This window comes from Monodon monoceros, unplaced genomic scaffold (assembly GCF_005190385.1).
Source record: "Monodon monoceros isolate NGI ecotype Baffin Bay Population unplaced genomic scaffold, NGI_Narwhal_1 Super_Scaffold_9, whole genome shotgun sequence".
Taxonomy (NCBI): Eukaryota; Metazoa; Chordata; class Mammalia; order Artiodactyla; family Monodontidae; genus Monodon; species Monodon monoceros.
The window spans coordinates 50,976,375-51,003,242 of NW_021703786.1; the positions used below are offsets into that span (position 1 = coordinate 50,976,375).

Consider the following 26,868-nt stretch of genomic DNA (forward strand, 5'->3'; position numbering starts at 1 on the left):
CCCCCCCCCCCCCCCCCCCCCCCCCCCCCCCCCCCCCCCCGCACATACCTGCGCTGCCCCGATGCTCAGGTGTTGCTCCTCCGAGGCCAGGAATTCTTTTCACGATGCCCCCTCGTGGCTGGGTCTGTGCCTCATTACAGCGCTCATCTCACTTTCCTTGACTTGTTCCAGCATCTGTCTCCCCCCGAGTTTCTTGAGGGCCTCGAGGGACGGCTCCGTCTTTGTGACCCTCAAGCTGTGTGCTCAGAGTTGACATGCCTTCGGAGCCCCGGGGGCTTTCCCAGGACTCACCCCCGGGAGCCCAGGCTGCAGGCCCAGGGCGGGCCGGGAATCGCCCAGGGTCCCAGGGTTCAGAAGCTGGGGGGCAGGCAGCCTTCCACAACACAGCCAATGTTTGTTAACATGGAAACCTAGGCCCAGAGAGGTGACCTGACCTGTCCAAGGTTGCTCAGTAACTCTGAGGCAAGCCAGGGCTCGTGGCTCTGTGCCAGCCACTGTCCTGGGGACAAAGAGGGTGGTTTTACCCTCTCCTGCCACGTGGGATCCTTTGGGCGCAGCCTCCAGCTCAGGACTTGAAGCACATCCCAGACACGCCGGTGGGGTTTTCCTGCTCCCTGGGCCCTGCCTGGGTTCTGGTGGCCCTGGTGGTGACTGGAACTTGACCCCTTCCCACAAGGCTTTGGCAGAGGGTACTTAGTCCTCAAGAGGAACCCATTTCCTTTCCTTCATCCTATCCTCTGCCCAGGCCCATTGATGCAAGCCTAGGTCTGCCTCAGGGCCTTTGCACTAGCCAGCAACTCCTCCAAAATATCCTTGTACCACATCATCTCATGGGGGGCTTATTCCCACCTCTTAGATTTCAGCTCAAGGCCATCTCCTCGAGAGGCCTGACAACCCGAACAAGCCAGCTGAGTTCAGGTCCTGTTTACTGTTCATTGTGGGTGAGCTCATTGGAGGTAGGGACCCAGCACAGTGCCTGGCCCATAGCTGGCAGGCGCTCAATTCACAGTGGCTGAAGGAAAGAATCAAGCACATTGGCAGCCGGGCCAACCAGAACCAGCCGAGGCTGCTGGGGAGAACCTTGGGGTTACAGGCAGGGCAGCTGTGGAAGGAGGGAGGCCAGGCCAGCAGAGACCTCGCCAGCCTGCCCAGCTTCTCCCTGCCGGCACAAGCTCCCACCCTGGGCGGGCGGTGGCCTTGGAGACAGCAGCGTCCAGAGGGAGGAGGGAGGGAGAGCAGAGGGTCATCCATCAGCCAGAGACGTGGAGAGCCTGATAAATCAGGGAGGCTGTCTGAGGCTCCTCCACCAAGTGTCTGCCTGGTGCTCTGACGTCTGGGAGCCTGGTGGGCAGGCGGACGGGCTGCTTCAGCCCAGCTCCTATGGGGACTGCGGACAGCCAAGGCAACCCCAGGGACACCCTGACTGAGGAAGGAGGACAATGCCCTCCCTCTCCCTGTACCCCCACGCACCTCAGAGTATGGCCAATGACCTTATACAACCTTCACCCCATCCTGCAAGGCAGGTCATTATTTTGTTTGACTTATTTTGAATTTCAATATGCAAGAGTATAGAGGTTGCCATATCAAATCCCAAAACATACCCACCAAAAATCAACACGTTCCTTTTTTTTGAGAGACTTTTTTTAGCTTAAAAAATGTGAACTGTAACAGAAAATCGCATAAAACACAGATGCACAGTGTAATGAACAGTTCTAAAGCAAAACACCAGTGTAATCACCACCATTTCATCACAGAAGCCATGAAGTAGGGAGTTACGATCCGCCCCCACCCGAGCTGTCCACGATGTGTCTCTCTCATTCCACGCTTCCCTTGCCCCCTACAAATTCTGATTTTTATGACACCATTGCCTAGGTTTCCTGGTCTTTTAAATATATGAATACAATAAAACACTACAGACAAAAATTTCCCTTCCTGAGTCCCATCCACTCAGCAGGCGAGAATAATTATGACACATCATTCCAGGCTCTGATGTTCTTACTATGCATACTCGTATTAGAGAAACGCTGTTTTATATAGTTTAGAACTTTTCACAAGTGGCATCGATACTGGGTGTATTATCCTGCAACTTGCTTCTTCACTCACCTCTAAATGCTTTACCAAAAAACAGCTTTATTGAGGTATAATTTATATACCATGAAATTCAACTGTTTCAAGTGTACGATTTAATGGTTTTGAGTAAATTTACAGAGTTGTGCAACCATCTGCACAGTCCAATTTCAGAACGTTTCCATCCCTCCAAAAAAGTCTAAATGCTTTCTTGTTTTCTCTCTTTTCCTCTAAATGCTTTTTAAAAAAAATTTTGTTTGTTTTTATTTTTGGCTGTGTTGGGGTCTTCGTTGCTGCACGCGGGCTTTCTCTAGTTGCGGCAAGCGGGGTCTACTCTTCGTTTTGGCGCTCAGGTGGCTTCTCTTGTTGTGGAGCATGGGCTCCAGGCACGCGGGCTTCAGTAGTTGCGGCACGCGGGCTCAATAGATGTGGCTCATGGGCTTAGTTGCTCCGCGGCATGTGGGATCTTCCCGGACCAGGGCTTGAACCCGTGTCCCCTGCATTGGCAGGCGGATTCTTAACCACTGTGCCACCAGGGAAGCCCTCTAAATGCTTTTTGATACACATTTTAATATCTGCCCTCTATAAAGCTCCTACTATGTGCCATGTGTTCTAAGAGCGTTACCTATGTCACTCATTTAACCCTTGCAGAACCTCTGTAAGATGAGTTCAGAGAGGGTGAGGAACCGCCCAAGGTCCCTCTGCGAGAAACCGATGGAACAGGCCAGGAACCCAGCCATCTGAGCCCAGAGGCTGCAGAGCAGTTCCGTTCCCCGGTGCTCTGAATTCCGCGTTTTTCCTACTATAAGCTATGTTGGGCGAACACTTTCATCACACAGATGAGACACTGCAGCTCAGAGGGGCCAAGTGACTTGTTCGATATTCCCAGGGTGGGAACCGGCAGAGCTGGGATTCGGATCCAGGTCTGTGTGACTCCCAGGCTCCCCCTTTTCTGGTCCCCTCTGCTGCTTTTCTCTTTTCGTTACAGAAAAGGGAAAAGGGAGGGAAAGGAGGGGGAGGCTGGGTGGACAAGGAGAGAGAGATGTCAGAACCGACTTCTAAGTTCGTGCACGTACCCACAAACACACTGACACAGCCGCACATGCATACAGAGTGCTGCACACACCTGCACGGGCGCACATCCACCCAGGTGCATACGCACAGCCGCACACACACTCACTGACCAGAGTCAGTGTTCAGAGGTCCCTTGTGCTCAAAGTGAAGAGAATGTCAGAGTGTGTGTGTGTGTGTGTGTGTGTGTGTGGAGTGGGGGGATTCAGCCTTGCCGGGTCCCTCGGTGGCCCCTGTGTCAGGGTCCAGGCCTGGGAAACGCTCCATCAGGGGCAGGGCCCCTCCCTGTGGGGGGGCTGGGCCTCCGTTCCCACAGCCCCCTCTCCTGTCCCCGGTGTCTGCTGAGGGTCTTTGCTAAATAAAGTCTCAGCTCCAGGGAAACGGAGCTGGGCGTGATCTCCGGGGACTTCATGGAGCTGTTGGAGCCACGGGGCCCGCAGGTCTGTGAGGCGTGCACGGCGACCACTGCCATTTCAAACATGGGGAAACCCAGGCACTGGGGGCCTTCTGCAGGACCCCACAGCTAACAAGAGGTGGGCTCTGGATGCAAACCCGGGCTGCTGTGTGTCTGCTCCACCTGGCACGGGGAATACCCAGCCCCCCAACCCATGCAACAGCACAGTGAGTTCTGGCATCCAGCCCCCAAGCCTCGGTCCTGCCTGGTGACTTGCAAAAGCTGGTAAGCTGACAGGTTTTTACCCAGCTGTGGCAAAACGGGAAAAACAGAGGATGATGTAGTTACTTTTTCACAACGTTAAATTCCCTTAATTCAAAAAAGATGGTCTTTTCTTGATTCCTTTTCCTTTCTTTTCTGAAATGAGAGTTTTCTCATATGACGGTTATGATTTTATATTCTTATTTGGCTAGATAAAAATGTGAGCAGCTGCCTGCCAGCCCCCAAATCTGGGGGAGGTTTGGTTTCTGGTTGATGGACCCCCGAAAGTTTGGGCCTCTTCAGGGTACCCACCACTCGGCCCACCTCAGCCTGGAACTGGGACTTCTCCTTCTGTAACAGTCCTCTCCAGTTTCATATTTGCATTTGCCAAAACACTCTAGTTGAGGAAGTCCTGTCCAGGATGTTCAAAATCTTGATGCTACCAGCTCAAACTCTGGATTGAGGTAACAACAAAATAGAGGAAAACTTTTTTCTTCTTTAGTAGTCAAACTTCAAGGCAACTTCAACCTGGGAGCTCAGCCAGTTCCTGAGAAGTGAAGAATCAAAGACCTCTGAGCAGTAAAAAAAAAAAAAATGTCTTTAGAACAGAGCTCAGCTTGAAGTCCAAGCTTTGGCCTTAATGGAAATTAAGAACAATGGTTTGGTAAAGCTTGTTTATCTCCTTTCCACCAGCTACTGTGGCGCCCCCGGGGCAGCGGGCAGGAGGTTGGAGAGGAGGCCGGCAGGGCTGTCTGGGGCAGGTCTGTTTAGGGCAAGGCAGCGGCTCAGTATACTGGGGCCATTTAGTACCGGGGGCCAAGGGATCTCCTCACGTCCACAGCACCCTGAGTAGTCAAGCAAAGTTTACAAGACACTTATATGTTGACCTGGGAAAAAAAAGGGGTGCTCCTAATACACCTCAGAAAGATTTCCATGGAAGTGGCTAAAAGGCAAGCACAAAACCAAAACCAAACAGACAAGGGAAAGGATAAACTTCAGCTGTCTGGAAGCTTCGGAGAGAGTGGAGAACACTACAGGGTGAGTGCCTGGGCTGGGTGGGAGGTGGGGTCAGACAGCCCTCCCCCTCCCCCTGCCAAATTAGCAGTGCTGTGCAGGGGCCGGAGCTTACCTGGGGAGCTGCCTCCTGGCACTGGCCGGTACCTCAGATGGTCCCAGGGTCATGTGTCCAACTGCATTTCCCAGCCTCCCCTACTGGGGCTTGCACCCGGAGACTGGGAGCTCTTCTGTCCCCGCACTGACCATGTGGAGTGAGCGCAGCCAGAGAGAGCAGGCGAGGCAGGGCATTTACCGCTGTTATCATGACTGAGGCACCAGTCCGAGCAGGTGTCATGCATTACTTCCTGTAATCCCCTCTATTGTTATCTTCAGGAGACTGAGTCTCAGAGAGGTTAAGTTACTTGCCTAAGGTCACACAGCCAGCAGATGCCAGAGCTGGAAAAAGGACACAGCTTTGTCTGACTCCAGGGCCTAGGCTTTCTGCCCTTGACTCTTCAGCCAGCTGGTGGCAAGCCCTGCCACCTGGGGCTTCTAGGGAGGACACACCTGCTTGGGCCCAGCTGTGCGCCAGGTTTGGGATTAACCTCATATTCTCTCTCACCCCTGCGGCTGCGCGGACAGCAGCAAGCAGAATGCTTTCACTTCTCTTTCCCCAGATACCAGCTCTGACACCTCCAATTTCTACTGCAATCACAGTGTTTTCTGAGTCAAGCAGGGTATAAGGAATATCGCTCTTTCCCTGGAATAATTTTTCATCTTGTTATTTCCATTAGCTGACTCTGTTTGAGCCTGTTCCACGCTGCACTGTTTGAATTCCCAGCTTGGAAATCCCTGGGCTGGGCGGGAAATACTGCTTCCCTCCTAGGAGCGGATGAGGGAGGTACTGCCAGCAGATGGGGGGCAGGGCATGGAACACAGTGGGGAGGGGGGCTGATAAAAACCAGGGCAGGAAGGAGGGGGCATTTTTGTTTCTTCTGACTCCAGAGGAGGGTGTGTGGTGGAGTTCCACAGGGCTCTGCGGGGCTGATGGGTGTGGGTGGCAGAGGCCTGCTGGGACCCACAGCCAGGGGTCCCAAGGAAGGCAAAGCCATTGGCAGGAAGTGGGGTGGTTCCAGAAAACTAGAGGACTCTAGACCCATGCCCAGGACCAGGGCACAGAGTAAGGCTGCTTGAGGATGCTGATTTCAGTTTTCGACAAGTTGAGAATCCTCAGGGGACCACGTAGATGAGCACAAGCTTCAGAGTAGGGGGCTGGGCTTCAAATCCTCGCTCTGCCACTTGCTAGCTGTGTTATCTCGTGCAAGTGGCTTAACCTTTCCCAGCCTCAGTTTCCTCATCTGAGAAGTGGGAGGAATATGTCTGCCTCCTACTGTCGTCAGGACTAATGGAGGTGAAGTGTGTGAGGGGCTTAGTCTAGCATCCAGTGTGGCCCGTGGGACCCAGATGTCAGCTGTTTACGGTGAGCAACCCTTCCCAGTGTGCCTGGGACCTTTCCAGGCTTTGACACCAAAAGTCCTGCATCCTGGGAAATCCCTTAGGTGTGGGGACACTGGGACGGGTGGTCATCCCGGCTGAGGTCTCCATGCTCCTCAGATCCAGCAGCGGAGCCTTCAAAGTCCACTTAGGTGCTCTGGGAAAGGCTGAAGACTTTGCTAAGGTTTCTGCAAAACCTGGGGTGTCTGCATCACCTCTGGCTCAGGGGTTTTGCTTTGGCCGGGTTGACTCCATATTGCGGACTGGATATCATTTCCATACTAAGATTCTGAACCACAGAGATTCAGATGTGAAATTCAGTCCCTTCTTCCCCCAAATCCATTTCCACAAGGTACGTGGGTGTGCAGGTGACACTGTGGATGTTTCAGGTGGGGTGGGAATGGCTTATATCACTGCAGAGCAAACAGCATCACAGGGAACAAGACAGGCCAGTCCTTCGGCCCCCTTGGGGGCATGTGGCCATGTGGGGGGGACAGGGGTGGCTTCACTCAGGGATCCCCAGCCTCACCCTATCTCTCTGGCATCACTCTCTGACCTCTCTTCCTTCCTCTAAATTCCGTTCATTTCTCTCTCTTCTGGGGCCTTGGGCCCTGGTTAGGTTATGTTCTCAGGATCATCCACAATCAGCCTTAAAAAGTATTTTCTGGGCTTCCCTGGTGGCGCAGTGGTTGAGAGTCCGCCTGCCGATGCAGGGGACACGGGTTCGTGCCCTGGTCCGGGAGGATCCCACATGCCGCGGAGCGGCTGGGCCCGTGAGCCATGGCCGCTGAGCCTGTGCGTCTGGAGCCTGTGCTCCGCAACGGGAGAGGCCACAATAGTGAGAGGCCCACATACCGCAAAAAAAAAAAAAAAAGAGTATTTTCCTAAACAAAGACAGTTCCTTCCCCAAGAATGGTGGGGCCAACCATTCAGATAACAGTAGGTTGTTGCACATGAACTGTGTTGGATGATCTGTTTAGACTGGGAAGGACCTCAGAGTGGGGAAAGGCCACACTGCGGATCTGTTCCTGGCTGTGCAGGGCTCCCTTCCCTGGCTCTTTCAGAGACAATGCTCCTGGGCTCCCACTGATTTCCCTCCTGGCGCTCCAGCCCCTGTAGCGGAGCTGCTGCTGTTGAGGGAGCCCTCCTCCCCAGGTGACACCTGCCCCAGGCTGGCTCTCACCCCGGAGCTACAAAGTCACCACCTTCAGGGCCAGAAGACCCTGGAGCACAGCTGGTTCAACCTTTTATTTAATGGGGAAACCGAGGCTCATGCTGGCAAAGGCAACCTGTCTGTACCCACACGCTCTGGAGGCAGCAGAGTCAGGACAGTGAGGAGAGGGGTGCAGCCAGATGGGCAGCCGGGCTTGCTTCTGCCACACCCCAGGCAGCAGATGCTCTGGGGCCTGGAGGCCTGGCGCCCGGGCAGGGTACTGATGGAGGCTCCGAAGGCCGGGTCCTCAGCAGCCCAGGTTTGTCTCCACACCGGCTCCTCCCCGGGAGCCTAGCAGCTGCTTGGAACTGAGTGGGCCCCAGGCAGGGCCCCAGCTTGTGGGAAGTGTAGGCTCCTGATCTGCTGGCCTTTCCCTAGGGATGGAGAACAGACGGGCCCTGGGCTCGGGAGTGTTTCTATCCATCCATCCGCCCGTCCTCCCTCAGGACAGCAGTCCATCCTTCTGTCCATCCTCTCTTGTCTTTCAGTACACTGGTCCACACAGTAATCATTCACTTATCTTTCCATCCATCTGCCCAACACTCCACCCATCCACCCCTCCCTCCCCCCTCCCTCCCTCCATCCATCCCTTCCTCCCTCCCCCCTCCCCCTTCCTCCCTCCATCCTTCCCTTCCTCCCTCCCTCCCCCCTCTCCCCCCTTCCTCCCTCCATCCTTCCCTTCCTCTCTCCCTGCCTCCCTCCCTCCACCCTGTCCGCCCACTTATCCACCTCCCTCCCCGTTTACCCATCTCTCCACCCAGCAATATTTCTTGACAGCTAACCAGGGACTCAAAGATGCATAAGACATGACCCTGCCTTTAAGGAGATGGGGGTGGAGGTAGGGGTGGGGGGACAGACTCTAGGGAACCCAGCTCAGCTGCAACTCATCTAGAGGCAGCGCCCAGGCGGCAGGCATGCAGGGTGCTGATCCGAGCAGGCTCTGCCTCGGGCAGGGGGCAGGGATGACAAACCCAGCTTTAGGTTCCCTTTTCCCCATTAAAGAGCCTGGGCAGAGAGGTGGAGAAGCCAGCAGTTGGGAGGGAGAGGCTTCACTTGTCAGCTGCTCAGCAGGTACAGTCAGATTTAAAATGTCCCCAAAGAGTGTCTGCTGAGAGGCAGGGGGTGAGCACGCTGAATTATTTCTCCAGTAATTGGCACTGAAGCGGCTGCAGACATCCTGCGGTCTGCATCAAAGAGCTCAGAGCTTGGCCTGTCTCGGTGAGGCCTTGGGGGCAGCTTGTCCAGGTCTCCCAGGGTTCTTCCAGCTCCCACCGCCTCTCCCCTCCCCATCTCTTGGTACTGACGAGCTGCCAGGCTCTCCCTGGCTTTCTGTACAAGGCAACCTGGGGGGCGGGGCTGGGCGCATGCAGGTCGGACCCCTGGTCAGCTGCTGGTGAAGGGACAGGGACGAGGACACTAGAGCACCGAGGCCCTTCACTGCAGGGGACAGCCTTGCGGGGGGCTCTGCCAGTGTGTGTCTGGCAGGGTCCCTTTCCCCAGATGGTCTGGGCAAGGCCAGTGCCAGGTTTTCCTTTAGTCTCACCCCTCCCGTGTGCGGAAGAGCCTTTGCTGGCCCTTCAGATGAGCAATTTGAACTGACTTGTCACACGTTTTGTAAACGGTTGGATCTTTCTGTGTGTGTGTGCGTGTGCGTGTGCGTGCTGTCCATCTCCCCTGGCAAGGGCCCCTCCCAGTGCATTTCTGGCTGGTGCCTGGGGCACCTCTCCCACTGCGGGGCTCTCCACCTGGTCTCCTTATGCCGGAGGCTTCTCTCCCTCCCTGGGGGCAGAGCGCAGGGCTGGGGCGGCCTGGGGTGGAGGATCCAGACGGCTTGGTCAGTTTCCAGAGGCTTCCTTCCTGCTGCAGAACCACATAGAGAGATCAGGTCAAAGGGAGCCCCTCTGTTGGCAGTAGGGGTGGGGATGGGTCCCACCCCTGCCCCTGGGACTTCCCATCTCTCCACCCCCTCCCAAGGGACCTCTGGAGAACAAAATTAGAAAACTATTCAGCCCAGTTGTCTCACCTCATAGATGGGCTGGCGGCAGGGCCAGACAACCGGTGTCCCCAGGCTGCCCCTCGGCAGACCATGTGAGGATCCTCCCCGTCAGGCCTTGACTGTGGATCTGGGTCTGCACACAGAAAGAACAGCCAGGCCGGCCAGGATCAGCTACATAATTTGTGGGGCCCAGTGCAAAATGAAAACGTGGGGCCCCCTGTTCAACGTTATTGAGAATTTCGAGACAGTGACAGCAGAGCCTGAAACTGAGTGTGAGGCCCTGTGTGACTGTACAGGTTGTGCATGTACCCGTGAGGCCAGCACTGAGGCCAGTCAGGCTCCAGCCATCGAGGGAGCTGCTGAGGTCCCTGGGTGACTGCTGTTCCCCATGCCAGGGGGGCAGAGAGATGCAGGACAGCATCCTGCATTAGAAGGAAAGGCAGAGCCTCGTGCGCTGCTGGTGGGAATAGAAAATGGTGCAGCTGCCGTGGAAAACAGTGGTGATTCCTTAAAAAGTTAAGTGTAGATCTACCACCTAATCTAGCAATGCCACGTAATCCAGCCATACACCCCAAAGAATTAAAAGCAGGGTCTCGAACAGATACTTGTGTATCAATGTTCATAACAGTCTTACTCACAATAGCCAAAAGGTGGAAAAAAACACAAATGACCATCAACAGATGAATGGGGAAACCACGTGATCTACCCAGTGGAATATTGTTCAGCCATAAAATGGAATGAAATTCTGACGCAGGCTACAACGTGGATGGACCTTGAGAACACTAAGTTAAGTGAAAAAAGCAGACACAAAAGAACAAATACTGTATGAGTCCACTTACATGAGGTACCTGGAGTAGTTAAGTTATAGAGACAGAAAGTAGAACGGGCGTGCCCGGGGTTGGGGGGGGAGGAATGGGGAGTTAGTGTTTAATGGGCACAGGGTTCACTCTGGAATGATGAGGACGCTCTGGGGATGATGGTGGCGACGGCTGCCAACAAAGTGAGTGGATTTAATGTCACTGAGCCGTACACTTAAAAATGGTTAAAACGTATGTTATGTGTATTTTACCACAATAATAAAAATAAAGAGAATAAAGGAAAGAGGGGCAGGTGGCGTGGGAAGACAAGACGGTTGTGGAGGTTTGACAGCTGAGATGGGTTGGGGGCTGTGGGATTGCAGCTCCCAGTCCTGGAGTTCAGGGGGGTCATGTTCAGGTGCGGCTCCCACAGCCCTGGGAGGAGCTGCAGGTCAGTCCAGAGACAGGCTCTGGCTCCAAAGGTACTGAGAGGCTATTTGATTGATGGAAGCTCCTGGAAACCCTCTAAGCCAAATCCTCCTGCTTATACAGGCCTGAAAAGACAACTGCTTCCCTGAGCCTACCCTGGGTCTCCCGATAAGGGAGGACTCAGGAGAGCATGGCGTGTGCTCAGCCTCGCTGGGCATGAGACAGCGTCCAACATGGGGGCAAAATCTCTGTGTAGTGACTGAACTTTATTCTCATGTGTTAATTAGCAGAAGGAAAATACCCCAGTGGGACAAGGGGCTGACTTTATCCTACTCATCTAGACATTATGATCTGTGTCTTTCTCTGCCTGCACATACCTCCCTCCCCGCGCTGAATCCTGATTTGTTCTCACCAGACCGCCCCCCCCCTGCTCAACCCAGCATGGTCTTTGGCATCTGACTGCTCTGCATTCAAATACAGGCACTCTTGACCTCCCTGGGCCTCAGTTTCCTCTTCTGTAAAATGGGAACATTAGAAGTATCCGCTGCATAGGTGGGTGAAGATCCCTAAAGCATGCAGCAGGTGCCTGACTCAACAGATGGTGGCCATGACGATTATTACACAGCAAAATGCTTCATCTCTCCCAGGCCCTGGCTCAGTGGAATTGAGGGCTCTGTTTGTTGTCAGCAAACAAAGTGGTGTGAGGAGGCGGGAGCTGTGAGGGAAGCGAGGGAGGGCACCGCCTGGGGTCCTTGATGGGCCTCCAGCAGGTCAGCTCTCCTCTCCACTGCCTGCTGCTCCCCGGCATGGCACTCGGGGAGAACACGTCAGAGACAATTCACCGGAGAGGCAGGAACAGGAAGAGATAGAGATTTCAGGCTTCTGGGAACCTAGGGATGTGATGCCAGAAAGTGGGCGTTTTCTCCTTTGGGAAAGGTGCCAGCCCCCTTCTTTGTGGGTAGAAGTGACTCTCACCTGCTGGGCCTGTGGACGCTCTTTGCTCCAGGGCTAAGGAACAGCTGGGGGCGGGGCCTCTGTCCAGGGGTGGCATGTGGCAGCAGGACTCGGTCCCAGGCTTGTCTCCTCGTCCAGTGGGGCGCTGTGTTTTCTCCGCCAGCCCGGTCCTCATCACCCGCCCGCCGCTCCCCTGCCTGGGTCGGTCTAGGGGTGTCAGTCCAGGGAGACACAGGTAAACTGGTTCCACTAGATCCATGGGTCTTCAAAGTTGGTCCCCTGCACTTCCCTGGTGGTGCAGTGGTCAAGAATCCGCCTGCCAGTGCAGGGGACACGGGTTTGAGCCCTGGTCCGGGAAGATCCCACATGCCGCGGAGCAACTAAGCCCATGCGCCACAACTACTGAGCCTGCGCTCTAGAGCCCGCGAGCCGCAACTACTGAGCTCGTGTGCTGCAACTACTGAGGCCCGTGCACCTAGAGCCTGTGATCCGCAATAAGAGAAGCCACCGCTCGACACAACTAGAGGAAGCCCGCATGCAGCAACGAAGACCCAACGCAACCAAATAAATTAAAATAATAATAATAATAATCTGCCTGCCAATGCAGGGGACACGGGTTCAATCCCTGGTCTGGGAAGATCCCACGTGTTGCGAAGCAACTAAGCCCGTGAGCTGCAACTACTGAGCCTGCACTCTAGAGCCCACGAGCCACAACTACTGAGCCTGCGTGCCGCAACTACTGAAGCCCGTGCGCCTAGAGCCCGTGCCCTGCAACAAGAGAAGCCACCGCAATGAGAAGCCCGCGTACCGCAACGAAAAGTAGCTCTCGCTCGCCGCAACTAGAGAAAGCCCGCGCACAGCAACGAAGACCCAATGCAGCCAAAAAAAAAAAAAGTTGGTCTCCCGATGCGGAGCATCGGCATCACCTGGGAACTTAAAATGCATGTTTTCAGCCCCACCCTGGACCTCTGAGCCAGAAGCTCTGGAGTGAGGCCCAGTGACCTGTGTTTTAACAAGCCCACCGGGTGACTTCGACGCTGTAGAAGGGTGGGGGCCCCTACTGAACCTCAGCCTCTAACACTGCACTTGACACTTCAGCAGCTGCCCAGTCAATACTGGATAGATGAACCATTATTCCCCGAGGGGAAGCGCATGACCGTCTGCTGTGTCCTAGGCTCCATGCAGCCACTGCACTTACCTTCTTACGTCATCTAAACAACTCTTGAGGCAAGGGCCACATCTGAATCCTATGGGAGTCATGACTAATAGCAGTGGTAGGAGTTTTACAGGTGCTTTCGAGTTTTCAATTTCCACAATGATCCTGTGAAGGAAGTATTATCCCCATTTTACAGATGAGGAAGCTGAGACAGAGAAGTACCCATCATTTCAGGTGCTAAGTAGTAGAGCTGGGATTCAAAATCAGGTATCCAAAGTTCATGTGGTCTCTTTTAGGGACTACTTGGGTTATCCAACATTTGGGACAAATCAAGTCGTTTCTGCACTCCATGATTTTTACAGATGACACAGAACATCCTCCATCCCTAACTGTGAGAGTCTCAGGTTCAAAAGTTAATTGGTAAGTTGGATGCTTGAGACTCAGAAAGCAAGGATTTCTTGGTTCCCGGAACCACCATCAAGAACCCTTGACTCCTGGCAGCTCCCAGACCCTGGTGGGGGTATCTGCATCCCATCTCTGCCCTAAAGCTGAAGGCTTCCGGGGTTAACACATGATGAAACTGCTTCAGAGCCCCATCAACCCTGGGACACATCTCTAGGAAACACATTTGGAATTCCCCCTGGAGGCTGTAAGGATTGGGTCCTTCTCCTAAACTAGGTCTGGTCCAGGCACGGGGTTCTAGTGGGAGCTGAGTGTGGTGGCTTGTGTTACATCAGGTCTGAGGAGTCTAAAGGGGGTGTCGGTCCCAGCACAGAGGTTCCTGAGAGCCGGGAGGCAGAGGCAACAGCCCCTTACAGGCTGGGCATTTGGATACAGGGACCTCTGGAGCTGTATTTTCTCTGCTAGGCAGGTCCTCATCGCCTCTTTATCTTACTTTCCTGCTATGGCTCCAGGGCTCTCACCCACATCCCACGAGTTTATCCTGTTTGATACATATTTTTCCACAAAAAATTCCATTGTTAGAAATATAATTTGGTACAAAGTTAAAAACTGTACTATAAAGTTTATAACATAGGGCAGCAACCTCCTGCCCCCCCGATCCCCAACCCAAGTCCCTCTCTAGGCAACACTTAGAACTCAGCCATTTCTGCTGGTGTCTACCTTTGTACTGAAATCTCATGCTGATTCTACTTCTTGACTTTTCAGTTTTATATATTATATGTCATGATATAGAATATCATGATAGCATATTCAATCTCTCCAACACAGGTATACTTCTTATCCTGTCTGTACATCCTTGGGTATCTCCCCTGTCCTCATGCTCCAGTCTGGGCTGGCTGGCCTTGGCCTCTAGCCCACACACACAGCCACTGCCAACATCCTGGGGACTCTCTTTGCCCCTCTCCTCTGTTGGATCCTCCGTTTCCTGTGTTCCTGTGTCCTGGTTTTCTCCCTTGTTTGGCTGGAGCACATCCTGTAGTAGCTGCCTGAGAAAGAATGTATGGGAGGTAAATTAAAACAAAACAAAACTTCACAAGTCTGAAAATATCTTCATTCTACTGTCATTAAGATTTGGGTGGATATAAACCCAGCTTAGAAATTATTTCCTGCCAGAATTCGGAAGATACTTCTTCACTATGTTCTGGCTTCAAAATTTGCTTTGAGAATTTCAAAGCCATGTTAACCCCTGACCCTTGGTATATGACGTGTTTCAAAAAATTTTTTTCTCTTTGGAAGGTCTTAGGATTTTTTTTCTTTAGGATTTTTATCCTGGTGTCCTGAAATTTCATGATAAGGCTTGCTATAGTTCCCTAAATTTTTATTCGGAAAGATTTCAGACATATAAAAATAATTCAAATATGACATATAATGAAATATTATACATATTACAAACCCATCTATCCATTGCTGAGATTAATGAAACATTATCAGTAAAGTTGAAACCGTTCCTTGTGCCTCTTCTTCTCAAGATGTATCTTGAAAGCTGTTGTTTATCCTTCCTATGCATTTCTTTATTCTTCCACTGCATAAAATATATGTTAATATATAACATTTTTGCATGTTTTAAAATCTCTATATAGATGGTGTCATAACATATTTATTTTTTCTGCCATCTGTTTCTTTGCTCAGCATTGTTTGTGAGAGTCATCTATACTAAGCGTGGCCTGACTATATCACAATTTATGGATCTCATCTTCTGTCGATGGTATGTAGGTTGTCCCCAGTTTTTAGCTAATAAAAAGGTAGTGCTCTAAACATCCTGTGCACATCTTCTGGAGCACACATAGAAGAGTTCCTATAGGGAAATGGTTCTTGGTTCTGCCAGCACGTGGAGTCATCTGGGGAGCTTTACAAAATCCTAGAGTCAAGGCTGGGCCCCAAATTGATTAAACCAGAACCTCTAGGGGTGCATCCAGCATGAGTGTGTGTAAAGCTGGCCAAGTGATTCCAATGAGCTGTCAGTGGTGACCACCACTGCTCTGGACCAGTGTTCCTCAGGGTATGTGGTCCTCCAGCCAGCAGCCTCATCTGGGCACTTGATAGACGTACATGCTCAGCCCCTGGCCCAGACTCGGTGGGTGAGAATCTGTTTTAGCAAGACTTCAGGTGATTGCACTGCACCTGCAGGCCAGGTGCATCTTCATCTACAGGTATTGCCACGTGGCAGCTCACGATGGTGGAGGCCCACCGCATGGCTGTGGTTTTATGTCACTGTGCTCGGCACTTGGTGGGTTCTTGCTCTGTGAAAGCTCCTTTCCTTCAGTCCTAGGAGATATTCTTGTATCATTTCTTCTACAATTTTCTCTCCTCTCTTTTCTGTTTCTTGGCTTGAAATTCCTATTAGTTGGAGGTTAGACCTTCTGCATGGATCTGATGTTTTGGTTGTCCAATGGTCCTGACTTTTCTTTGTTTCGGTGTTTTACCTTCTGGGAGATTTTCTCACATCTTCCATCCCTTCTAATACCTTTAAAATTTTCTGCTATCATATATTTTTAAAAAATTTTCAAGAGCTTTAACACTTCCTTTTAAAAAATGACACTCTCTTCCTGTTTCATGGGCAAATATCTTCGGAGGACTGTTCTCTGACCCCTTTCTTCTGTGTACTGGAGCTGTTGGTTTTGGTCAACTGCTGGTGCCCCTGGCTGTTGCCACTATGACTGTAACACAACAAAGCTAACAGGAAGCTCTGTACATGTGGGTAGGGCTTGGGAATGGGGGCCTCATAGTGGTGACTGGGTAGAGACTGGGGAATTGTCAATTTCAGGATCTGTCAGTCTTTTCTCTTTGCTCAGTTTCCCAGAGAGAAATTCAATAATGTCCTGCCTTGGGGTGGCTGGATGGGAACAGGCCCAGCTGTCAGCAGAGGAAGGGGGCTGAGGGTCTCCCCATTAACCATCGCTTCACTCCAGCCTTTGGCAGGTCTTGGGGTTCCCAATCCAGAACCTTTTAGTTCAACCTTGGCCAGCTGTACACCTGTCTTCTACCAGGATCAGAGAAGGGCAGTCACGTGCCATCTGGGCTCGGGTCTAACCACTTCTTCCAACCAATACTATTTTCACACCATCTTGAACTCCTGCCTTAGGGATACCCGGTCCCTCCATGTTCTGAGCATTTGGGGGATTCTGCAGAGAAAATGGGCTTGTTCAGGGTTGCCAGCTCCCTTAGACACTTCGGGGAGTGGGGGAAGCCGGCACTAAACAAGTTATACTCTTCCAGCTTCCAAAGTTTTCAGACCTCTCTTACCTGCTGCCATCTTTGCAGTTCATGCCATTTTCATTCCTTTATGTCATTTTGGTGGGGTTTGGGGAGACAGAGGAAATACAGATGTGTTCAGTCCACAGTGTTTAACCACAAATCCTTGCCCATTTTACACGCATTTTGACACATTTACATATAAGTTCATATGACTCATTTTGATTATCTGTACTTTTTATTTTTACTTAGATGGCCTTGTTTTTCCCATTCAATGTTAGGTTTGTGAGCCCTTCTAACCCACGCAGATCTAGCTCATTCCTTTTACTGCGGCTTAGCAAGTGTTCCAGCAACGAACGTACCACATTTTTTCCATCCATTTCTCTACTGATGCATCTCAGAAACACAAGTGATTGTGGCCTTTTGATCAACACGCTGGCTCAATGCAAATTCTAATCTTTATTGTTTCTATTCTGAAGCATAACTTGTCACAGGGAAACAGTGTTTTTATTACTTTTTTTTTTTTTTTTACTGTCTGCCAGCGACTAGGGTAAAAGAGCTAATGGTGGGGGCCTGAGAGCCTGGAGAAGAAGGCCCTTCGAGGACCAGGCACGGGGTGGTCAGGAGCAAGGGTGTGGACGCCATACACACAGAATCACACATTCTCTCTCCTCCAGGAAAGGTTTTCCAGAAGCATCTGCCCACACTTTGAATTAAGTGTTTTTCTGCCAAACTGAGCCTACTGAAGAGGAGTGAATTAATGGCTTAGGGAGCTTCACGCCCAGCAGGGGGCTCAGCTGAAGGCTGCTTGCTCTTCAGTGAGTGAATTCACAGTGTTCACCAGAACCCTTTCCAGCTCCAGCAGTCCTCGGGGAGGCCAAGGAGGGCTTCCAAGAAACCTAACAGAGAGCCAGGTTCAACAGCAGCTCCTGGGCCGGGAGGGAGGAGGCTGCATCCACGTTCAGAGCCGCAGGGGAAGGGGGAGGATGGGTGGATGTCTCATCCCACCTGCTCTGGGTTCCTCTCCGGGGGGCCACGCTTAGGTGTGAAGGGTCACGCCCAGGCTCTGATTTCTTTTTCCATGAATACAAATATGGAGAAAGCCCTACCTGGCACCCTCTGAAATTGCAGTGCATAGGGGAAGGCCCCAGAAGGTGGGTCGGAAGGCCCTTCCAGTCCAACTAAGACGAGAGCAAACTTAAAATGAACATAGGGGTAGACTGGGGGTGGGGCTGGGGGCAATAAATAAAGGTCACGGCTGAGGGGAGTGACTGGGGTGGCGGTGGAGAGGGGGGCTCCCAGGAGAGAAGGGGTGCAGAAAGGCACTGGTTTGGGGGAAGCAGACTCAGCCTTGCAAACACTGGTTTGTTGAGCCAGAGGTCACGTCCGACAGGGCTGGCGGTGGAGGGCCCTGGGACTGGTCAGGAAGGAGCCGGGTAGGGTCTGGCTCCAGCGCTTTCTCTCTCTCTCAAGCTCTTCCACTGGAAAGTCTGCCCCACGCACCAAGCACGCCTCTGCTCAGGGCAGGCAGAGGGGACCGTCGGAGCCTACGTCAGCAGCAGGGGCTCGCCCAGGTGTGCCTTCTACCTTTGGGGGAGAGAAAAAAAGGCCACTATAGGGGGAGCAGAGGCAGAGTCCCACCCCAGTGACAGTGTGAGCTTTGGGAATGAGATGCAGGGAAGGCTGACTCCTTGCTGGAGCGGCCTGCACCTGAAGCAGCTGCCCCGTCTGAAACTAAGCAGGGGGCTGCCCGGGAGGGCCGGCGGCTGAGTGCTGGGCAGGGGGCACCTGCATGCTGGGCCCAGCCCTGCTCCGCTGTGCTGTGTCATTGCAGGCAGGTCGCCCAGTCCCTGGGCTTCAGTGTGGCCATCGATACCTGGGCTAGTCAACACAGGTGATCTTGGGATGCCAGCAGGAGCAAATGGACATGGGAACATACAACCTTTCTCTAGGCCAGTCCTTTCCAAGTAACAACTTAAGCCCTGGAACCCTGTCTATGTGCTGGGCCACACAGCCTGCCCCGTGATTACTGGACAGTTCCTGAAGACCCACTCAGGTAGGTACCCCACACGGACCCTGGATCTTACCCTCCCTGCAACCTACAAGGGACACGATGTGGTCCCCATTTCAGTGATAATGGAACTGGGCACTGAGAGATCAAATATTAGATTGAATCTTATGGATTTGCCAATATTTAACTGTTTTTGATCTACAAAAATGCAATTTCATGTGGTTTGACCTGATGGTTTGCCCAAGTTCCCATGGCTATGGGTGGCAGGGCTGGGACTGGAGCTTGGGCCTGCTTGATTCCAAACCGCCCTCCCTGGGGAGATTGCAGGAGGCGAGGGTAGGGGGGAGAGGGTGCACGCCCACGGCGCCTCCCTCCCTGAGACCTTCCCACCCAGCGTCACAGTCTGTCTCTGTCCCTCATGACCATCAAGAGGGGAAATGAGGGAGGAGGAGGGAGGGGAGGGGAAAGGGGAGGGGAGGGGCGCTCCCACAGGGTTTCCTGGGGGGTACTCCCCAGCCCAGCAGGCCTGCAGCTGTCCCCGTGCGCGGCAGGGGCACCAGCTGCTGCGCTGACCCACGCAGCGTGCACCATGGATCCTCTGGTTGTAGACGCACTAAGTCCAGCTGGGGCTTCTTTCTGGAAGGAGGCTGGGCGCCGATCGGGCCTGCACAATTTTCTCCCGCTTGAGTGTGAGGACTCCCCTGTCCCCCAAGTGCATGGTGACCTCAGGTTGGCCGGGGCCGGTGGGAGCTTGGACTCTTGCCCTCGGCTTCCACACCCATCACATGGGGATAATGAGCCTCCTGTCTATTTGGCCAAGAGAACGAAAGTTGACCTTGGAAGTGCAAGGGCAGGCCGGCCTCCATGCCGTCAGCTCTAGGGGTCCTGAATCCTCCCTCTTAGGATTTGGGCCTGCCCTGGCCTGGGCTCTGTTTTGGGTGAGCTGATTTGCCTTCCTCAGCTATGCAGTAGGTTTCTGGAGGCCAGGGACTGTCGTCCCCCACCGCACCCGGCCCAGGCTGGGCACGCACTGCCTGGTGACTAGCAGGTGCTCTGAGAACAGAGTTACTGTGACTGTTAGGCAGGAAGGGAAATGCTCTGAAAGATTATACATTTCATAAAGCAGAGGGTGGAAACAGCCATTGTTACAGTTACTGAGAACGGATAGGGACAGTCACCACTGTCCTTTTGGGTCCCTCTTTCTGTTCATTGTGGCCACGGATGGGCCTGGCTTGCCTCTGTTCAATGGGCACCTGGTACAGGACTCAAAAATGCAGAGAACTGAAAACACCCCCCGGGGGGGTGCAGATAGAGAGGAGGTGGGTACGATGGAAGGAGGAGCTTGGTGCTCACTGTGGCCTTTTGGGTCCAGCCTGGGTGGGGCCCCCACTGTGGGTCTGCAGAGCCGGTCCCGTCTCGATGGCCAGGCTGCTCTGGCTCCCTGAGAGGTGGCTGGGTGGGCGGGGAGGCCCCATCTTTGATGACTCCACACTGCCACCTGCAAGAAACCACATGAATGGTTCAGGGCTGCGTCTTTTGGGCCTTGAACCGAGACGGGGACCATCTCAGCCTGACAAGGAGCTGATCTAAAGTCTCCTCATTTGGAATTGTGACCTGTATCTATGGGACCGTCTGCCAGAGCCCCTTGCCCTGGGAACCGCCACCCCCTTTCCCCATCCACATGGCTGCCATGTTCCAGCGGGACCCCACCCTCTGGCCACTGCCGACTGGCCCACAACCTACAAAGGCAATCGAATGGGCCCTGAGGTCATTTCACTAAGGAACAAGTAGTTACCCACACGAAAACTGGCAGTGAGGACGAGTCTGTCCTGCCCTCGGAGAAGGAGGGTGTCGTGGGGAAGCGTGTAAATTTCTGTTAACCCAACAAGAGGGACATTCACTGCTGCCTCTGCAGACTAAAGAATCCTCACTCAGACACGGTTGTTAGCCCCTGCCCGGCCCAGAGAGCAGAGGTGGGGCCTGCAGACTGCACTCCATCTTTCCATCTCCTGACCCGCTTGGCCGCAGCTGAGAGCCGGTGTGAAGAGAGGGGACACGAGCTGCGGTAGTGGGAAGTGAGGAGTGTAAAACCTGCCCTAGCAACCAAGGCTGGCAGGTAAGTGTCCTCCACACTTTCCTAAGAGAGAATCTGCAGCCTGAAGGGGCCTAAGAGATCATCTAGTCCAGGGACAGTTTTCACCTCATGCATCATCCCCGCCTACTGATACTGATCCCTGGGAAAACTGCATGCAGGAGGATTCCGAAGCCATGTCAGGCTCTGTGGGAGAGAGTACCGTGATCAACTGGTAATGTCTGCCATGGGCACAGGAGTGCCAGGCATTGGCATCTCTGACCTAGTCCAGACTGCCACCCCCGGCAGGGATTCCTTCCGTATCAGTTCTGGCAGAAGATCACCCAGCCTTCCATTTCCTTCCAGTTTGAGGCGGTTACTGAAAAGCTTTCTTCTTAGGTATTAAATTCAGCCTGAAATGTCACGCAAGTATCCCAGTTCTAACCTTTGGAGTGACTCTGAATGAAGCTGGTCCTTTTCCTGGGAAGGTCCTTCATGTGTCTAAAGGAAAGGAATGGAAAATGTGCCCCCAGGTCTTCTCTGCATATATACCTGAGCTTCCCTTCCATGTGTGTTTTTTTTTTTTTTTTTTTTTTTGGCTGTTCTACACAGCTTGTGGGATCAGTTCCCTGACCAGGGATTGAACCTGGTCCATGGCAGTGCAAGCCGGAATCCTAACCATAGGCCGGCAGGGAACTCCCCTTTCCATCTGTTCTTGAGTGGTGCCAACACTTTAGCTCCTAGCCCTCCCAGCTGATGGCCCATTTTGCCTCCCGGATCTAGAACAAGTCCACAGACCCATCCACTGGGGAGCCACTAGGGAGCGGTAGCCTGTGGAAGCAGCAAAGCCACTGCTCCGGGGGCTTGGGAAACAAACAGGGCTGCTTTCCACACTTACCTGATTCCCCCCAGGGTTTGTCGCCTTTCCGGTCCCTGACCCCAGTGGGTGGGAGTCTGTCCTCCAGGCTGGAGGAGCTGAGATCTGAGTCACTGTCACTGTCACTGGAAACCACTGGAAAAGAGACACCAGCACAGAAGGTCACCCCCACTGGCCACCACCGGCAGGCATGTCAGACAGAGGGGACCAGGGCAGGCATCTTCCTTCCAGGACAAGGTGGCATAGGACCTCCGCCAGCCCTGGTGTTTGGGGCACGGGGACAGTGGTCCGGGGATAGGGATGGCAGGGTACTCCTTTCTGTCAGTCAAAGAGGTGAGTCCCTGTGTGAGGAGGCGGGGACTCGGGGGTGCGGTGCCCAGTATGACCAGCACCGGCAGGGAGGGCTCAGTCCTCAGGCAGCCATCTCCACCCATCACCCCCTCCCTGTGGCTGAATCAGAAGCCTCTTGCTGGGAGGAGATGATTACCCCCTTTGGTGCAGGCCCAACTGCACCTGGCAACATTTAAAGGTGCCCGGCCATGCTCTGCAGGGATAATTCCAGTCCTCGCTGACCCTGATGGAGGGCTCCAGGCCCCTGACATACACTAACTCAAGGAAGCTTCAGAACAACCCTGCAAGATAGGAAATAGCATTGTCCCCATTTCACAGGCAAGGAAACCGAGGCCCTTGCCCACAGTGGGATTCTTACTCTGGCGGGCTAGCTCCACAGCCTGTGTTTGTAACCACTCTGATTCCACCAGAAGAACGGAACTGGGAGCCAGCAGGCCTGGGCTCTCATCCCAGCTCATCCAGCAACTTCCAGTGGGGTCTTGTGAATGCAGAAGGAGCAAGGCTGGTGGGGCTGGAACCCCAGGAGAGGGAAGGGGAGGGAGGGGGAGCTCCCACAGTGAGCACCTGCTGTGGTGGAAACCCTCTTTTCTGGACTAAATGCAACCATATTTGGCTGGTTAGTCAACAGTGGGAGTCATAATACAGGATCTATTCATACATTAAACTCCATTTTAATTTTAAGCATAGAAATGTACATCCATTCGTCAAAATTTTTTTTTTTTTTTTTTTTTTTGCGGTACGCGGGCCTCTCACTGTTGTGGCCTCTCCCGTTGCGGAGCACAGGCTCCGGACGCGCAGGCTCAGCGGCCACGGCTCACGGGCCCAGCCGCTCCGCGGCATGCGGGATCTTCCCGGACCGGGGCGTGAACCCGCGTCCCCTGCATCGGCAGGCGGACCCTCAACCACTGCGCCACCAGGGAAGCCCCATTCGCCAATCTTTTGATGGAGGGCTTGGGTGCTTCTTTGAGATCGACCTACACGGTCTTTTGTGTCTAAACTGCATCCATATCGCACTGTGATTCTCAGGTTCAGTTTCTTATTGGAGCAGATCTTGAAGACATGGGCAAGCAGGAATCCTCTATTTTTCCGTTTCTTTCTCCCATTTTTTTTTTTTTTACAGTTGTGCTGCCTACACCTAATTCAATAGCCTTTTTAAGCAAGTGACTCCTACCAAGTCTTTCCAAAGTCTTGGTTTTAATGAAACGACTCTGTGTCTTTTCTGACTTTTGTCATCAATTTATATAACATTTAATTAAATGATGTAATTATAATAGCAAGTATAACCGCACAGGAAGGTTTGGGATCACAGGTAACCAGCTCGCATAGCTGACTAACTCAGCGGGTGGGGTAAGCGTCAGTGTGTCTTCCCCAGGAATGCAATACGCTGGTTACAGAGGGAGTTGAGTGCTTTCTGCCAGGCACTGTGCTAGGCACCTGGGAAGCATTATCTTACTTGATCTGTAGAACAAACCTGAGCCATAGGGACATGTTTGGTGGGAGATGATACTGGAAACAAAACCAATCTATATCAAGGGCGGCTAATAGGTTTCATCTGATGCTCTAGGCCCCTCTGGAGCAGCGTGCAGAGGAGAATCCTGAAATTGCATTAAGGCCCAGCAGGGAGAGAGTCTGGTCAGTTAGGGAAGCCCACAGTGGTTCCAGGAAGGGAAATGGCAGAACCTAGGCCATGTAGCTTCCACCTGGATCTAGAGCCTTCTGGAAAGTTTTCATGCCTTCAGCCTGTGTCACCTTTCAGCTAAGAAAGTCACAAGTCATAGAACCAAGCAACCAGAGGGGCTGGCGCTGGCTGACCACTTCAGCCTAAGAGATCCTTGACCCTGTGCTTCCACAGCAGGGCAGCCGTGCTTCGAAAGCTTTAATGACTAATTGGCTCTTCTCCCTCCCTCACCCCCACATCTTGCCAGTTTCACTGGCTCTCCTATCTGGGGCTCCTCTGGCCCCACGTGGCCTGGAGCTCCTGCCAAACTGCCGGTCAGCACCTCCTGCAGGGACTGGCTTCCCTCTACCCAGAATGCCCTGCCCACCCCTCTTCTTCTGGCTTAGTTCGGGTACCACCTCCTCCAGGAAGCCTTCCCTATGGCTCCCACCTGTCTGGCTGAACGCCTTGTGTGTTCTGCTACATCTGCAGCAACTACTTCCCGCTTGAAGTGTTCTGTGTGTGTTTCCCCCAGCAGACGGAGAGGCTCCTGGAGGGCAGGGGACAAATTGCACCACAGTTAAGGCTGGCGTGCTTCTCCTGCAGAGCCTGATCCGTGGGGGTGGGACAAGAACGATGCTAACAGGATTGCTTCCAGCTTTGCCTTCCTCTGTCTGCTCAAGGATTTTGCCTCTTCTGCTGTTTCTTTCCCTTCTTGCCCTCAAGGAAGAGTTCTGCTTTGGCTTTCTGGGCTCTTGTGATGTAGAATCAAAAAGAGATGGGGATGGGAGGGGTTGTGGTCCACATGCCCCCTTTACAATATCTGAGAAACGCAAGTAAAGGCCTGACTTATTTTGCAATCGCGTTTTAGGTCCCAGACTGGGTTTCTTTGATTATGAATCCACCGAGACCCGATTTTATGGGCATCAGTTTTATAAGCATTTACGTATTTTTGGCTCATTCACTGACTGACTAAATGCCAACTCTGTGGGTCCTCAGACAAAGGGAGTGGGAGGTGGCAGGAGGTAGCAAGCAGCTCCCCATGTCTCCCTAGGGGCAGATGCAAAGGCACTGGGGAGGATTCTGCCCCCTCCCGCAGCAGGAGGAGGGGGTGTCCAGCGGCCTGTTAAGCAGTGGGAAATCCCTGAGGGCAACACGGTTACTGTTCTTCACATCGGTTTCCCCATCTCTTTGGCAGAGACGCTTACGGATAATTTATTCCTTTTTCCTGACTTGGAATGTTCCGTCTCCCCCATGTTTGATATGCAGGACCTTCAAAATTCTGGAGCAGGGTGGAGAATATGAGGCTGAGGCAGTGGGGGGTAGGGGACATGACACGGGGCTCCATGGTATGGAAATAATGCCTGGATTCTTTGGTGCTAATGAGCAGATGCCACAGGGCACAACATACCAAGAGCCTGAAAGGAGACGATGGGAAAGGACATCCCAGGACTCGGGTTATGGTGGCTACTCATTCACCCTATTTCTTCACTCTGCTCCCTGTTCTGTCATCTGTGGTACATGGTCACAGTGCTGAGCTAGGAGTGGGCTTAAGCCGCAAGAAGACTGCTATGCTATGTTGCAAGAGCATTTTTTGTTGGGAGGGGTATGTGTTGTCCAAGCACCAACCCTGGAGGTGGGGTTCAGGGGCCATATTGCCTAGTTCCCACTTGGTGCCTATGCTGTGCAAGGTTTAGAAAAAATAAACCTCCCCAAGTGACAGTCAGTTGTCTTGTTTTTTTGTTTCCTTTTATAGACAAGGGCCACAGCCATGGAAGGGGGGGAACAGCCCCAGATGACAACTGAGCTCACAAAGACATCACAGAGCAGAGAAGCAGCCAGCCAACGACTCATCCCTTTTGGATTCGTCTCCCTCAGCTCAAGCATCCTTGCTCACTGTGTCTGCGATTTCAAGCAGGGGGCCAAGCCTCAGCTTAGAGGTCTCTGTGGTGCAAACTCAATCCCATTTCTAGTCCACTCTAATAAACCCCACTCGAAAGGAATAAACCCAAGGAAGTCGGCAGTGTTGACACCTGGCCTCGGCACTTATGTCAGTGGGAAAGAAACGCACCAAGGAGACACTGTGGAGAACATCCCTGGACACAGCCCAGTGCAAACGCTGTTTATCCAAATACTCCTTCGGCAGCAAGGGAAGAAGTTTTTCTTCTTCCTCCCCCTCCAAATGTTGCTGTTAAAACCTGAACCTTGGCTAATTTGCCATTCGATTGCGCTGCCACCTTTTTCCCTGCACGGCAGCTGCGATCGTAAATCTTCCAGGTCTATTAACAAAGCTTTTAGGCTCATAAATCTTTTGACTCTTGCCCTTCCATCCTCAAGAAAACACTCTCTGTGTCTGGAGGCTGAGTTTTTTCCTCTCATTCCCCAAAGGCTGAGTCTAGGATGGTTCCGTCAGTGACGAGTGCTTGTATTCTGCCCACGCCTGATTTTCAGATTGAAAATGGGAAAACACCAGGGAGAAGGCTGTCCCGATAGCTTCCCCAAGAAGGAGGTGTCACTAAATGGATTCACCCGGGCTCTGCCAGGAGGCAGGGAGGAGGGGGGCCTCCCCCTCTGCAGTGGCTTGAGCCCCTGGACCACTTGCTTGGGGACCTGGCGTCCCTGAGATTTTCCCATCATGCCGCAGCAGGGCTGCCCCACTCTGCCCAGCTCTCATCCTCAGAAGCGGACAGCCCCAGCACCAGCCATGCCTGCTTCTCTGGGGAGAGGCCAGCTTTTTTTTTTTTTTTCCCCTGGCTCACTCTTGGATGGATTTGCAATTTGACTGTCACCATGGAAACTCAGAGTTTTGGTACATGAAGGTGGGGGGAAGTCTTCCCTTTTGGAAAGTCTTTCCTGACTGCCTCAAAGAACATGTGGCAGCTGCTGGCTTGTGGAGATACCTTGCCTGGGACGGTCCAGGGGACAGGCAGGATGCTGGCCACTGGACCTCACAGCACTGCACTGGGATTTGGGGGACCTGCTTCCTGCCTCTGCTCTGCCACCATCTCTCTTTGTGACCCTGGGGACACCTCTCAGGGCTTCATCACACACAAAAAGAGGCCAACCTAGACAGCCACTCCGGGTCTGAATCCTAGGATTCAACTTCAGGTCAGGTTTGTTCCATCAGTGGAGAGACCCCAGTGCCCCACTCTGGTTGAGAGGTGGGGAGATGTGACTTTTGGGCCACACAACGTCTGCCTGCCTGGCACAAGGACAGCCAGCAGCCTGTAAGTTCGGGAGGCCCTTGTGAGCAACTGCTGCTCTGCTTGGAGGCTCCCAAAGCCCCAAGAAATTACGGGAATTAGAGAGGAAGAGAGATATTTTCAGCAAATATTCTGCCAGAGGCAACGCAGATGGTGGAAAATTTTGCATACTAAAAGCAAAAAAAAAAAATTTTTTTTAATGTAAAGGAAAGATAA

At 52.9% G+C, this 26,868-nt stretch overlaps 1 protein-coding gene and 1 long non-coding RNA gene across 2 annotated transcripts in view; both read right to left on the reverse strand.

Moving 5' to 3' along the window:
* Window positions 1-2,508: 2,508 nt before the first annotated feature.
* On the reverse strand, window positions 2,509-12,051 carry LOC114888991. Its single transcript, XR_003791925.1, has 5 exons — window positions 11,694-12,051; window positions 9,520-9,625; window positions 9,242-9,356; window positions 4,923-5,245; window positions 2,509-4,365 (listed from the first exon to the last, which is right to left on the reverse strand). It is a non-coding gene; the product is annotated as an uncharacterized LOC114888991 (long non-coding RNA).
* A 4,713-nt stretch (window positions 12,052-16,764) lies between these two features.
* RPH3AL (rabphilin 3A like (without C2 domains)) overlaps window positions 16,765-26,868 on the reverse strand; it is a 177,972-nt gene continuing 167,868 nt past the window's right edge. Inside the window, 4 exon segments of the mRNA XM_029211702.1 lie at window positions 16,765-18,069; window positions 19,847-19,914; window positions 19,917-19,991; window positions 21,463-21,576. Coding sequence (XP_029067535.1) covers window positions 18,001-18,069; window positions 19,847-19,914; window positions 19,917-19,991; window positions 21,463-21,576 — 326 coding nt within the window. The 3' untranslated portion in view covers window positions 16,765-18,000.